Source organism: Cuculus canorus, chromosome 1, assembly GCF_017976375.1.
Source record: "Cuculus canorus isolate bCucCan1 chromosome 1, bCucCan1.pri, whole genome shotgun sequence".
Taxonomy (NCBI): Eukaryota; Metazoa; Chordata; class Aves; order Cuculiformes; family Cuculidae; genus Cuculus; species Cuculus canorus.
In genome coordinates this window covers 208,569,653-208,584,816 of record NC_071401.1, presented here as the reverse complement: position 1 = coordinate 208,584,816, position 15,164 = coordinate 208,569,653, and the positions used below count along the sequence as shown (strand labels likewise).

The 15,164-nt window shown below is 63.5% G+C and overlaps 1 protein-coding gene across 1 annotated transcript in view; it reads right to left on the bottom strand.

Annotated features, from left to right (window-relative positions):
- Positions 1-14,021, bottom strand: part of SND1 (staphylococcal nuclease and tudor domain containing 1) — a 125,943-nt gene extending 111,922 nt beyond the window's left edge. The window contains exons 1-4 of the mRNA XM_054083159.1: positions 13,896-14,021; positions 10,392-10,541; positions 8,360-8,480; positions 2,409-2,487 (exon numbers count right to left, since the gene is read on the bottom strand). Coding sequence (XP_053939134.1) covers positions 2,409-2,487; positions 8,360-8,480; positions 10,392-10,541; positions 13,896-13,961 — 416 coding nt within the window. The 5' untranslated portion in view covers positions 13,962-14,021. The remainder of the gene's footprint in view (positions 1-2,408; positions 2,488-8,359; positions 8,481-10,391; positions 10,542-13,895) is intronic.
- Positions 14,022-15,164: the final 1,143 nt, after the last annotated feature.

Here is a 15,164-nt window from a genome sequence, read left to right as displayed (position 1 = left end):
AGCAGATCCACGCTTCCTCCCAGCTTAGTGTCATCCACAAACTTGCTAAGGGGGCACTCAATGCCTTCATCCAGGTCATTGATCCAGGATGGACCCAGCACCGAGCCCTGAGGAACCCCTCTTGTGACCGACCTCCACCTGGAGGTACCTCCATTGACCACCACTCTCGGGGCCATCCAACCGTTTTCCACCCAGGAGAGCGTGCGCCCATCCAGGCCGGAGGTTGACAGTTTCTGAATGCTCTGAGAAACTGAGTCAAAGGCTTTGATGACCCCCATGTAGAGAAGTCACCACGTGGCCGAGCTGCCGGAGGAGGTTTCTCACCGTTGACCCCAACCCACAACCGATCAAACTGACTTTGTCCAACGCGGTGGCCCAGAAGCTGCGCCATTGATGTCCATAGACCTGATGGAAGCACCACCTCCAGCAGCTCACGGAGCTTTGGGCCACGCGGACCGTTCCGAAGCTGCTTTGGGGCACCACCAAGAAGGCGGAGCAGACACAGCTTCCGGCAGAGCTGGTGGTGGCCACGGCAAACCTTGGTCCGTGCCAAACCACCGGCTCTTCCCATGGGAAGCCTTCAAAGGAGAAGACCATCCCAGCCACACGCGTTGTCCCAACAAACTCGGCTGTGATTGTGGTTTAGTGTTCTAAACCGTAGGACAACAGAGCTGGAGAAGACCAGGAGGCAGCGGTGGCCACGAAGGCCAACGGCATCCTGGCCCGGATCAGCCATGGGGTGGCCACCAGGAGCCGGGAAGGGATTGTCCCCCTGGGGAGGACACAGCTCCACTCCGGGGTTGAGGTTTGGGTCTTTCACTCCAAGAAGGACCCTGAGGGGCTGCAGCGTCCGGAGAAGGGCCCGGAGCTGGAGAAGGGTCTGGAGAACGAGGGTTCTGAGAGGCGGCTGAGGGCCCTGGGGATGGAGAAGAGGGGCTGAGGGGGGACCTCATCGTCTCCAACCACCTGGAAGGAGGTTCTGGAGAGGTGGGCGCTGGGCTCCTCTCCCAAGGGACAGCGATGGGATGAGAGGAAACGGCCTCGAGTTGCGCTGGAAGAGGTTTAGAATGAATGTTGGGAACGTTCCTTCTCAGAAAGGGTGGTGGAGCCCTGGCAGAAGCTGCCCAGAGCGGTGGTGGAGTCTCCACCCCTGGAGAGGTCCAAACCAGACGTCGATGAGGCGCATTGGGCCGTGTTTGGTCACATGGATGAGCTTGGAAGGCTTTTCCAACCTCAACGATTCCACGATTCTTGAGCCGAGGGCAAAGCCTCAACGTGATGAGCCGTGAAGTCACCACCGAAGAACCCAACTCAGGCGAGCGAGTGAGTGACCGCCAACTCACACCCCCGTTAATTAACGAAGACTTGGAACGAGGAGAACAAACGAGGAGCAGCAATGGTGCTCCAGGAAACGTTCAACGGCAAAAGGCTCCGTCCTGCGCCAACGGAGACGGTGGTGGAGCTCAGGGCAACGGCATCACCCAAATCTGGGAGCAGAACATCCCTCTCCGGTCACTGTGGGCATCACGGGGTCACAGTGTCCATCCGGGAGCACATCCGGGAGGATGGAGTGGAGCAGCAGAACTACCAGAAGGTCCCTTCCTGCCTCCATCCATGGATCCAGCCTGGCCAGATCCCTCTGCAGACCCTTCCTGCCCTCCATCCATGGATCCAGCCTGGCCAGATCCCTCTGCAGAGCCTTCCTGCCCTCCATCCATGGATTCAGCTTCTCCAGATCCCTCTCCAGACCCTTCCTGCCCTCCCGCTCTTGGCAAAGGACCTCTGTTGGCTCCACCCTCCTCTCCATGGAGTGCTCTACCAAAAAGATCCGTTGGAAACCATCCACGTGCGCCAGGAATATGTTACGGAAAGGGAATTTTCCAGCCTGGGGTGGAACTTGTGTCCAAGAGGTGTTCATAGAAGCACCACAGACACAACTTGGACCAAGTTGGAGCTCAGTTTGGACCGTTGGACCACGTAGGACCACGCGTGAGGATGTCGGCAACTACGGCTCCGGATGCGATCGAGCCGGGGCGGAGCATTGGGAAAGTCACGACTCCGCTTGGAAGAGGGATGAGGAGCAGGAATGCCCCACATCACCTCCCCGGCACGGATTAAAGCTCCTCAACTCCACCCGAGGTGGACCAACACCTCCAGAAGCCTCTTTGTCCTCCAGCCCACGGCCACAGCTCCGGCGGTTCGGCATTCCGGACAGGGAGGAGCCCAATTCCACATCCACCACCCCACTCCCGAGGCCACGGAGTCACCACGCAGCGACAACGGTTCCTGGACACTATGGAGCCAAAGGAGGTGTCCCACCAAAGCTGAGGAACCCAACGGGAGTGGTAATGACACGGAATCGGCACCGGGATCACCGGAGCAGCGTCGGAATGCCGCCGCGTACGTACTTGTTGGCTCGGATTCCTTCCCGGCGAGAAGCCAATCCTTCGGCAACCAGGGATTCGGCGATGTTCTCCCCACTGGTGTCTGCGGAAAGAGGAGAAGAGAAGGTGGTGAGATGGGACCTACGCCCGGAGCGGCCGGGAGACAACGGAAAAACGCTCCAATGGGAACTGCAACCAACGGCAGCGGGAGAAAAGCCTCCCATTCCCAGTGGAGTGTCCCAGGATCTTCCAGATGGAGCGCATGGAGCAGCCCAGGGCTCTCTTGGAGACAGAGTTATCCCAGAGAACCTGAGCAGAGGGATCTGGCCAGGCTGGATCCATGGATGGAGGCAGGAAGGGTCTGCAGAGGGATCTGGCCAGGATGGATCCATGGATGGAGGGCAGGAAGGCTCTGCAGAGGGATCTGGCCAGGCTGGATCCATGGATGGAGGCAGGAAGGCTCTGCAGAGTGACCTGGCCAGGCTGGATCCATGGATGGAGGGCAGGAAGGGTCTGCAGAGGGATCTGGCCAGGCTGGATCCATGGATGGAGGCAGGAAGGCTCTGCAGAGGGATCTGGCCGGGCTGGATCCATGGATGGAGGCAGGAAGGCTCTGCAGAGGGATCTGGCCAGGCTGGATCCATGGATGGAGGCAGGAAGGGTCTGCAGAGGGATCTGGCCAGGCTGGATCCATGGATGGAGGGCAGGAAGGGTCTCCAGAGGGATCTGGCCAGGCTGGATCCATGGATGGAGGCAGGAAGGCTCTGCAGAGTGACCTGGCCAGGCTGGATCCATGGATGGAGGGCAGGAAGGGTCTGCAGAGGGATCTGGCCAGGCTGGATCCATGGATGGAGGCAGGAAGGCTCTGCAGAGGGATCTGGCCGGGCTGGATCCATGGATGGAGGCAGGAAGGCTCTGCAGAGGGATCTGGCCAGGCTGGATCCATGGATGGAGGGCAGGAAGGCTCTGCAGAGGGATCTGGCCAGGCTGGATCCATGGATGGAGGGCAGGAAGGCTCTCCAGAGGGATCTGGCCAGGCTGGATCCATGGATGGAGGGCAGGAAGGGTCTCCAGAGGGATCTGGCCAGGCTGGATCCATGGATGGAGGGCAGGAAGGGTCTGCAGAGGGATCTGGCCAGGCTGGATCCATGGATGGAGGGCAGGAAGGCTCTCCAGAGGGATCTGGCCAGGCTGGATCCATGGATGGAGGGCAGGAAGGGTCTGCAGAGGGATCTGGCCAGGCTGGATCCATGGATGGAGGGCAGGAAGGGTCTGCAGAGGGATCTGGCCAGGATGGATCCATGGATGAGGTCCAACCAGGCCAAGGTCGGGTCCTGCTCTTGGGTCCCAACAACCCCGAGCAGCTCCAGGCGTGGGAAGAGCAGCCGGAAAGTGCCCCATGGAGAAGGCTCCGGGGGTGTTGGTCTCCGGCGGCTGACCAGGAGGCAGCGGTGGCCGCGGTGGTCCGTCGATAGATAACGTTGGAGCTGATGATCTCCAAGGTCTTCTCCAACCTCACGATTCCGATTCCCTCCACTCCAGCCCGGGCCAATCCCACCCTGCAGAGCCCCCATTCCGTCATCACTTCCACCGCTTTTCCACCTTCAGGAGCTTTTCAATCCCGACAAACTCATCAGGAGGCGTTTTACGCCCCGTTTGTCACCTCCGCGTTGTGACAACCTCGGATGGAACAATCTTGGGGACACCTACGCGGGAGGCACCGCGGGAGCGCTCCGAAGGCGGCAGCCAAGGAAGGAGGCGATGGATCAACCCTTCACGGCGTTGGTCAATGCCAAAAGCCTTTTCCAGTGTTTTTGGGCGCAGATCCTGGGATTTCTCCTGGAGGTCCTGACCAGGGTCAGCCCATGAGGTGGGAAAGGAGAGCAGCAGCTCCCCAAAACCCCATTGTCCATCCCAAAACGATTCCCAGACTCCCAATCCATGAGCAAACTGGAAGCTCTGGGATGAGCATGGAAGGAACGTTGCTATGAAGTTCTCCGTGCCCGTGAGGACCACGTTCTTCCTGACCACCTGTAGTATCTGTTCCTCGTTGTCCCACCCAGGGAGAACCACGGGAGGTTCTCCACCCAGGAGACAATGGGAATCTTGCGTTCCCACTCCGGAAGGAAACCCCGGAGCGATGCAGGAGATGCATCATGGTGGGAATGAGCTCCGGGTCACCTCGTGACGTGGTGGTGGTGGAACGACTTTTGGCTGCGAGCCCCACACGCTGCCACCCCGAAACCTCGAGTCCCTCCGTCCCATTCCATCATTCCACCATCTCCGAGTCCCTCCATCCCATTCCATCATTCCACCACCTCTGAGTCCCTCCATCCCATTCCATCATTCCACCATCTCTGAGTCCCTCCATCCCATTCCATCATTCCACCACCTCTGAGTCCCTCCATCCCATTCCATCATTCCACCATCTCTGAGTCCCTCCATCCCATTCCATCATTCCACCACCTTTGAGTCCCTCCATCCCATTCCATCATTCCACCATCTCTGAGTCCCTCCATCCCATTCCATCATTCCACCACCTTTGAGTCCCTCCATCCCATTCCATCATTCCACCATCTCTGAGTCCCTCCATCCCATTCCTTCATTCCACCATCTCTGAGTCCCTCCATCCCATTCCATCATTCCACCATCTCTGAGTCCCTCCATCCCATTCCATCATTCCACCACCTTTGAGTCCCTCCATCCCATTCCATCATTCCACCATCTCTGAGTCCCTCCATCCCATTCCATCATTCCACCACCTCTGAGTCCCTCCATCCCATTCCATCATTCCACCATCTCTGAGTCCCTCCGTCCCATTCCATCATTCCACCACCTCTGAGCCCCTCCGTCCCATTCCATCATTCCACCATCTCTGAGTCCCTCCATCCCATTCCATCATTCCACCACCTCTGAGTCCCTCCGTCCCATTCCATCATTCCACCACCTCTGAGTCCCTCCGTCCCATTCCATCATTCCACCATCTCTGAGTCCCTCCGTCCCATTCCATCATTCCACCATCTCTGAGTCCCTCCATCCCATTCCATCATTCCACCATCTCCGAGTCCCTCCATCCCATTCCATCATTCCACCATCTCCGAGTCCCTCCATCCTACACATTCCCATTGGACACTCCGGCCGTGAGCCCCATACGCTGCCCCCTGGAGCCCCACACATTCCCATTGGGTTCTCTGCTGTGAACCCCACACATTCCCACCTGGAGCCCCACACATTCCCATTGGACACTCCGGCTGTGACCCCACACGCTGCCCCCTCGAGCCCCACACATTCCCGTTGGGCACCCTGGCTGTGAGCCCCACACATTCCCACCTGGAACCCCACACATTCCCGTTGGGCACTCTGACCACGAACCAACACATTCTCACCTGGAGCCCCACACGCTCCCATTGGACATTCCGGCTGTGAGCCCCACACACTGCCCCCTGGAGCCCCACACATTCCCGTTGGATGCTCCGGCTGTGAGCCCCACACATTCCCACCTGGAGCCCCACACGCTCCCATTGGACACTCCGGCTGTGAGCCCCACATGTTCTCACCTGGAGCCCCACACGCTCCCATTGGACACTGTGGCCATGAGCCCCACACACTCCCACCTCGAGCCCCACACATTCCCATTGGATGCTCCGGCCATCAGCCCCACACGCTCTCACCTGGAGCCCCACACGCTCCCATTGGACACTCCGGCTGTGAGCCCCACATGTTCTCACCTGGAGCCCCACAGCCCCCCACCAGGTGCTCCGGCCGTGAGCCCCACACATTCCCACCTGGAGCCCCACACATTCCTCTTGGGTGCTCTGGCTGAGAGCCTCCCACGCTGCCCCTGGAGCCCCACACATTGCTGTTGGGTACTCCAGCTGTGAGCCCCACACGCTCCCCCTGTGCGCTCTGACCATGAGCCCCACACATTCCCATCTGGAGCCCCATATGTTCCCATTGGACACTCCGGCTGTGAGCCCCACGCGCTGCCCCCTGGAGCCCCACACATTCCTGTTGGGTTCTCTGCTGTGAACCCCACACATTGCCACCTGGAGCCCCACACGCTCCCATTGGACACTGTGGCCATGCGCCCCACACACTGCTGCCTCGAGCCCCACACATTCCCGTTGGATGCTCCGGCCGTGAGCCCCACACACTCCCACCTGGAGCCCCACACATTCCCATTGGGCGCTCCGGCTGTGAGCCCCACACATTCCCACCTGGAGCCCCACACATTCCCATTGGGCGCTCCGGCTGTGAGCCCCACACATTCCCACCTGGAGCCCCACACATTCCCATTGGGCGCTCCGGCTGTGAGCCCCACACATTCCCACCTGGAGCCCCACACGCTGCCATTGGATGCTCCAGCCATGAGCCCCACACGCTGCCCCTGTGCACTCTGACCACGAGCCCCACACATTCCCATCTGGAGCCCCACACGCTCCCGTTGGACACTCCGGCTGTGCACCCCACACGCTGCCCCTGTGCATTCTGACCATGAGCCCCACACGCTGCCCCCTCGAGCCCCACACATTGCCCCTGGAGCCCCACACACAGCCATTCGGCGTCCCGGCTGTGAGCCCCACACGCTCCCCCTGTGTGCTCTGACCTTGAGCCCCACGTGCTGCTGCCTCGAGCCCCACACGGTCCTGTTGGGCACTCCGGCTGTGAGCCCCACACATTCCTGTTGGATGCTCCGGCCGTCAGCCCCACACACTGTCCCTGGAGCCCCACATGCTCCCATTGGGCACTCCGGCTGTGAGCCCCACACATTCCCACCTGGAACCCCACACACTGCCATTGGACACTCCGGCTGTGAGCCCCACACGCTCCCCCTGTGCACTCTGACCTCGAGCCCCACACGCTGCCCCCTCGAGCCCCACACATTCCTGTTGGATGCTCCGGCCGTGAGCCCCACATGGTCCCACCTGGACCCCACACGCTGCCGTTGGACACTCCACCTATGAGCCCCACGCGCTGCCCCCTGGAGCCCCACACACTGCCACTGAGCACTCTGGCCATGAGCCCCACACACTGCCACCTCGAGCCCCACACATTCCCATTGGGCGCTCCGGCCGTGAGCCCCACATGGTCCCACCTGGAGCCCCACACGCTCCCACCGGAGCCCCACAGCCTCCTGTTGGGTCCTCTGGCCGTGAGCCCCACACAGTCCCACCTGGAGCCCCACACGCTCCCATTGGACACTCTGACCTTGAGCCCCACACACTGCCACCTCGAGCCCCACACATTCCCGTTGGGCACTCTGGCCGTGAGCCCCACACACTGCCCCCTGGAGCCCCACACGCTCCCATTGGACACTCCGGCTGTGCGCCCCACATGTTCTCACCAAGCCCCACAGCCTCCCACCAGGCGCTCCGGCTGTGAGCCCCATACACTCCTACTTGGAGCCCCACACATTCCTCTTGGGTGCTCCGGCCGTGAGCCCCACACAGTCCCACCTGGAGCCCCACACACTTCCATTGGGCACTCCAGCTGTGAGCCCCACACACTGCCACCTCGAGCCCCACACATTCCTGTTGGATGCTCTGGCCCTGAGCCCCACACATTCCCACCTGGAGCCCCACACACACCCTTTGGACACTCCGGCTGTGAGCCCCACATGCCGCCACCTGGAGCCCCACACATTCCCGTTGGATGCTCCGGCCGTGAGCCCCACACACCGCCCCTGTGTGCTCTGACCACGAGCCCCACGCGCTGCCCCCTGGAGCCCCACACATTCCTGTTGGGTTCTCTGCTGTGAGCCCCACACGCTCCCATTGGACGCTCTGACTGTGAGCCCCACACACTCCCACCTTGAGCCCCACACATTCCCGTTGGGTGCTCTGGCCGTGAGCCCCACACGCTGCCCCTGGAGCCCCACACGCTGCCCCTGTGCACTCTGACCATGAGCCCCACGCGGTGCCCCCTCTATGGCGGCACAGTGGCGATGGCGGCACCGCGGCGATGGCGGCACTCACCTTTGCCCAGGTACACCATGCCGTACTCGCGGCCCTGCGGCGTCTTGTACTCCACGGTGAAGCAGACCTCCTTCCCGATCAGCTTCTTCCGCAGGAACTCCCGCGCCGGGAAGCCCCAGGGCTGCAGGGAAAGAAACCGCGGTGAGCCGCAGCGTCGCCATCCCAGAACCGCGCCGGCGTCCCACGAGCTCACGGATCCGCTCGGGATCCGCTGATCCCCTTTGGCCGCGGCGAAAGGGGTCGCGGGTGGTTTTCCAGCTGCCCTCGCGCTCCCCGAACCGGGGACGGAGGGAGCTGAGCCGGAGCTGCGGCAACGCCGGACGCCAGGGATGCAGCGAGGGCTCCTCCAGCTCCGGATCCGAGCGGCACCGGAGGGAGAAGCGCGGTCTGGCGTCACTCAGCCGCGCTCCGGCGCAGCGGTGGGTGGGGAACGCGGTCCGGAGGAGAGAACAGTGACGAACTGCTGAACAATTAGCAAAGCTGATGGGTGTCATTTGTTCAGAAGAGTGACATTTAACGGCTCGGAGAGGCTTTTAAGAGCTAAAACTCCCTTCGGAGAGCAATTAACCGCCAGCGCTCCGCGCCACCCCCGGCACTGCCAGGATGGCAACCGCGTCCAGCACGGCTCCGGCATCCAGAGCTCCCAACGAGCTTCCCGTGGCCGTGTTCCGGAGCACCTGGAGGCATCACCAGCTTCTCCTGCTCCCGTAAATCCCACCGGTCCTCGCCAGCGTCCCGACTGCAGCGCGGCGAGAAAGGACCTATTCCGCCCCAAAATCCACACGGAGGGGCTGCAGTGCGGAAAGGGTCTTGGAGGGGAGGATTGAAGGGGCTGCGGCGCCTCTGAGAAGGGGCAGAGGAGCTGCGGTGGTGAGGACGGAGCTGCCGGTGCCCCACGGGATGGAACCGGCAAAGCTCATCCTGAGGGACCCGGATAGGGTGGAGATGCGGTGCTGGAGAACCTCATGGGGTTCAACCCAACGGCCAAGGGCGATGTCCTCCCCCTGGGATGGGGTTGGAATCCCTGGGATCACTCCAGGATGGGGATGATGGATGGGAACAGCGCTGAGGAGAAGGACTTGGGGGCATCGGAGAGGAGAAGCTCATCCAGAGGGACCTGGAGAGGCTGGAGAAGAGGGGCTGGAGAACCTCAGGAGGGTCAACCAGGACAAGGGCAACGTCCTACCCATGGGTTGGGGCAATCCATGGTTTCCCTCCAGGCTGAGGATGATGGATGGGAACAGCCCTGAGGAGAAGGACTTGGGGCGCTGGGGAGGAGAAGGTGGAGAGGAGCCCCACCGTGGGGTCCCAGCCCAGAACCCCCCCGTGTCCTGGGCTGCATCCAGAGCAGCGTGGCCAGCAGGGAGGGACGGGATTCTGCCCCTCTGCTCCGCTCCGGGGACACCTCCTCGGGAGAATTGTGTCCAGGTCTGGAATCCTCAGCAGAAGGAGGAGATGGAGCTGTTGGAAGGGGTCCAGAGGAGGCTCCAAGGATGCTGCGAGGGCTGCAGAACCTCCCGTCCGAGGACAGCTGAGAGAGTTGGGGTTGGGGAGAAGAGAAGGCTCCCAGGAGACCTCAGAGCAGCTTCCAGTGCCTGAAGGGGCTCCAGGAGAGCCGGAGAGGGGCTGTTCCCAAAGGGATGGAGTGACAGGACGAGGGGAATGGGGATAAACTGGAGAGGGGCAGAGTTAGACTGGATATGAGGAGGAATTTCTTCACGATGAGGGTGGGGAGGCCCTGGCCCAGGTTGCCCAGAGCAGTGGTGGCTGCCCCATCCCTGGAGGGGTTCCAGGCCAGGTTGGATGGTTCTTGGAGCCCCTGATCCGGTGGGAGGTGTCCCTGCCCACGGTGGGACTGGATGGGCTCGCAGGTCCCTTCCAACCCAACCTGCGTTGGATCCTTCCAACTCCATGACTCTCCGAGAGCTTCCTCAGGCCAAGCTGCGGGCGCTGCGCTCGCCGGAGGTGGATGAGCCCCTCGGGGACACCGTATCCCTGAGGGGTGCGGGAGCCGCTCTCGGGAAGCACTAACCTCATCCGGGGTGTCCTTGGCGTCCGGCTGGCCGGCGGCGGCGCGGCGGGCGAGGTTGCCGGCGCGGATGTTGCTGAGGTTGATCTGGCGCTCGGGGGGGGGCCCTCCGCGGGGCTGTCCGCGCACGATGATGGCACAGCCCGACAGCACCTGCGGGACACAGAGCGTCACGGCGGAGAAAACCGGGAAGCACGAGGTGCCGGAGCCGAGCCCGCGGGTAATGCTACGCAGACAGATCCCAGGGATGGATCCCGCGCCGGGAAGCTCGGCACAACTGCTCACGGCTCTGGCAGAGCCGGGAATCGCCGCCGAGTTTCCTGCTCGGAGGTGCGGGATGGAGCCGAGCTCCGCCGGAGCCCTCCCGGCTGTTCCATATCCCATCCCTGCGGAGGGAACGCCGGGTGATCCCAGGGCGGCGGAACACAACGGGCTCAGCGGATTGGGATTTCAGTCCTGGTGCTGAGCCGTCAGACCCGTCAGGCCATGGCAGAGCGCTCGGAGCCGGGAGCAGCCGCTTCCCATCCCATCCCACTCCATCCCCAGCAGCTCCATCCTGCCCCATCCCATTCCCGACAGCTTCTTCCCTTCCCATCCCCAGCAGCTCCATCCTGCCCCATCCCATCCTATCGCATCCTCGACAGCCGTTTCCCATCCCTTCCCATCCCATCCCACCCCATCCCCAGCAGCTCCATCCTGCCCCATCCCATCCTATTGCATTCCCGACAGCCTCTTCCCTTCCCATCCCATCCCATCCCCAGCAGCTCCATCCTGCCCCATCCCATCCTATCTCATTCCCGACAGCCTCTTCCCTTCCCACCCCATCTTCTCCCAACCCCAGTAGCTCCTTCCCACCTCATTCCGTCTGGGCAGCCCCTTCCCGCTCACCCCATCCCATCCCATCCCATCCCACCCGGCCCCTTCTCGTCCCATCCCATCCTCAGGCAGCCCCATCCCTATCTCATTCCCAGCAGCTCCTTCCCATTCCATCCTAAGTAGTTCCATCCCCTGCAGCTCCGTCCCATCCCATCTCCAGCAGCCCCTTCCCATTCCATCTTGGGCTCCACCATCCCATCCCGTTCCCAGCAGCTCCTTCCCATCCCATTATCCCATCTCATTCCATTTCCAGCAGCTCTTTCCCATCTCATCCCATCTCTGGCAGCTCCTTCCCATCCTATTCATAGAATCGTTCCATCCCATTCCATCCCATTCCATTCCCTGCAGCTCCATCCCATTCCATTCCCAGCAGCTCCTTCCCATCCCATCCCAGGGAGCCCTTTCCCTTCCCACCCATCCTCTCCAGCCCCTTCCCATCCCACCGCATCCCTGGCAGCTCCTTCCCATCCTATTCATAGAACTGTAGACATTCCCGGTACCCCCCAGGACGATGTTCCAGCATTTCTGGGACCTCCCAGGACACCCCAGGACAGCATTCCTGGGACCCCCAGGACGGCACTCCTGGGATCCCCAGAACACCCCAGGACGATGTTCCCGGTACCCCCCAGGATGGCATTCCTGGGACCCCCAGGACGGCACTCCCAGGACCCCCCCAAGATGGTATTCCAGCATTTCTGGGACCCCCCCAGGACAGCGCTCCCAGGATCTCCCAGGAGCCCCCAGGATGGCATTCCCGGCACCCCCAGGATGGCATTCCTGGGATCCCCAGAACCCTCCAGGACAGCGTTCCCGGTACCCTCCAGGATGGCATTCCTGGGATCCCCGGAACCCTCCAGGATGGCATTCCTGCTACCCTCCAGGATGGCATTCCTGGGATCCCCAGAACCCTCCAGGACGGCATTCCTGGTACCCTCCAGGATGGCATTCCTGGGATCCTCGGAACCCTCCAGGACGGCATTCCCGGTACCCTCCAGGATGGCATTCCTGGGATCCCCGGAACCCTCCAGGATGGCATTCCTGCTACCCTCCAGGATGGCATTCCTGGGATCCCTGGAACCCTCCAGGATGGCATTCCTGCTACCCTCCAGGATGGCATTCCTGGGATCCCCAGAACCCTCCAGGACGGCATTCCTGGTACCCTCCAGGATGGCATTCCTGGGATCCTCGGAACCCTCCAGGACGGCATTCCCGGTACCCTCCAGGATGGCATTCCTGGGATCCCCAGAACCCTCCAGGACGGCATTCCTGGTACCCTCCAGGATGGCATTCCTGGGACCCCAGAACCCTCCAGGACGGCGTTCCCAGTACCCCCCAGGATGGCATTCCTGGGACCTCCAGAACCCTCCAGGACGGCGTTCCCGGTACCCTCCAGGATGGCATTCCTGGGATCCCCGGAACCCTCCAGGATGGCATTCCTGCTACCCTCCAGGATGGCATTCCTGGGATCCCCAGAACCCTCCAGGACGGCATTCCTGGTACCCTCCAGGATGGCATTCCTGGGATCCCCAGAACCCTCCAGGACGGCGTTCCCGGTACCCCCCAGGATGGCATTCCTGGGACCCCCAGGATGGCGCTCCCAGGATCCCCCAAGGATGATGTTCCAGGATTTCTGGGACGCCCCCAAGATGGTGTTCCAGCACCCCCAGGACACCCCAGGATGATGTTCCAGGTACCCCCCAGGATGGCATTCCTGGGATCCCCCCAGGATCCTCCCAGAACGGCATTCCCGGTACCCCCATCTCGGGGTTCCGGGGAGCCCCTGGGAGAGGATCACTTTGGGGGTCGCGGGCACTGGGGGGGCTGAGGAGGAGAGGGGGACACAGCTGGGGGGTCCCGGACTCCGGGAAGGGATTGGGGTGGATTGGGAAGGGGGGGGGGGGGGGGCAGCTCGGGGGTCCCGGACACGGGGGGGGGGTTCTGAGATGGGGGGTCCCGGGCACCGGGGTTTGGGGGGACAGCACCGGGAATTGGGGGGGGATCTATTCCCCAGGGGGGGCTGAGGGGGGGGTCTCGTTCCAGGGGGGCCTAAGGGGGGGTCCCGTTCCCCCAGGGGGGTCCCGTTCCCCGGGGGGGCTGAGGGGGGGGGGGGGGGTCTCGTTCCTGGGGGGCCTAAGGGGGGGTCCCGTTCCCCCGGGGGGCTGAGGGGAGGGTCTCGTTCCTGGGGGGCCTAAGGGGGGGTCCCGTTCCCGGGGGGGGTCCCGTTCCCCCGGGGGTGACTGAGGGGGGGTTCTCGTTCCTGGGGGGCCTACGGGGGAGGGCCCCGTTCCCCCGGGGGGCTGAAGGGGGGGTCCCGTTCCCCGGGGCGGGGGTTCCCCGGGATGCTGAGTGGGGGGTCCCATTCCCGGGGGGGTTGTCCCGTTCCCGGGGGGGATTCCGTTCCCCCGGGGGGGTTCCCGTTCCCGGGGGGGGGTCCCGTTCCTGGGGGGGGGTCCCGTTCCCCGGTGGGGGTCCCGTTTCTCCGGGTGGGCTGAGGGGGACGTTCCCGGGGGGGTTCTCGTTCCAGGGGGGCCTAAGGGAGGTCCCGTTCCCGGGGGGGTGTCTGTTGCCGGGGGGTTCCCCCGTTTCCCGGGGGGGGCACCCCGTTCCCCGCCACGCCTCAGCCGCGCTCACCATCTTGACGATGCCTCTCTGCACGGCGAGGGGCGCGGCGGGGCCGGGCGGGCCGGGGGCGGCCATGGCGGGACGAGAGCGATCGCAGCGGAGCCGCCGGAAGGGGGGAAACGGTGGCGAGGAGGAGGCGGGGCTCAGCGCGAAGCCACGCCCCCCACCCTCAGAGCGCGGGCCAATGGCAGAGCGGCTCCGCCGCGCCGCGGCCAATGGCGGCTCGAGGGGCGGTGGGTGACGTCAGGAGAGGCCACGCCCCCCTCGGAGAGGGGAGAGAGTGGGCGGGACTTCCGGGGCACGAGGAGCAAAGGGACACGTCGGCAAAAGGGGGCGCGAGGGGAACCCGCGTGGCCAAGCGCGGAGGGGGCGTGGTCAGGGCGGGAGGGGGGCGTGGCCACGCAGATGAGGAGGCGTGATTCGGGCTGAGTGGGTGTGGTCTCGCTTGGGGGTGTGGCTAGGCGGTAGAGGGTGTGGACTGTGGAGGGGGCGTGGCCACATAAAGCCGTGTGGGTTGGTCTGGGGGCGTGGTCACGCATGAGTGACGCCCACCTCGTGACGTCATTGCCAGTCAGGGGAACTGCGGGGGGGGGAACTGGGAGGGAACTGGGAGGAGAGGGGAACTGGGAGGAGAGGGGGGAACTGGGAGGGGAGGGGGAACTGGGAGGAGAGGGGAACTGGGAGAAGAGGGGAACTGGGAGGGAACTGGGAGGGGAGGGGGAACTGGGAGGAGAGGGGGGAACTGGGAGGGAACTGGGAGGGGAGGGGAACTGGGAGGAGAGGGGAGAACTGGGAGGGAACTGGGAGGGGAGGGGGAACTGGGAGGAGAGGGGGGAACTGGGAGGGAACTGGGAGGGGAGGGGGAACTGGGAGGGGAGGGGAACTGGGAGGGGAGGGGAACTGGGAGGAGAGGGGGAACTGGGAGGGGAGGGGGAACTGGGAGGGGAGGGGAACTGGGAGGGGAGGGGAACTGGGAGGAGAGGGGGAACTGGGAGGGGAGGGGGAACTGGGAGGGGAGGGGAACTGGGAGGGGAGGGGAACTGGGAGGGGAGGGGAACTGGGAGGAGAGGGGGAACTGGGAGGGGAGGGGAACTGGGAGGGGAGGGGAACTGGGAGGGAACTGGGAGGGGAGGGGGTACTGGGAGAAGAGGGGGGAACTGGGAGGGGAACTGGGAGGAGAGGGGGAAACTGGGAGGGGAGGGGAACTGGGAGGAGGGGGGAAACTGGGAGGGAACTGGGGGGGGAGGGAGGGAACTGGGAGGGGAGGGGAACTGGGAG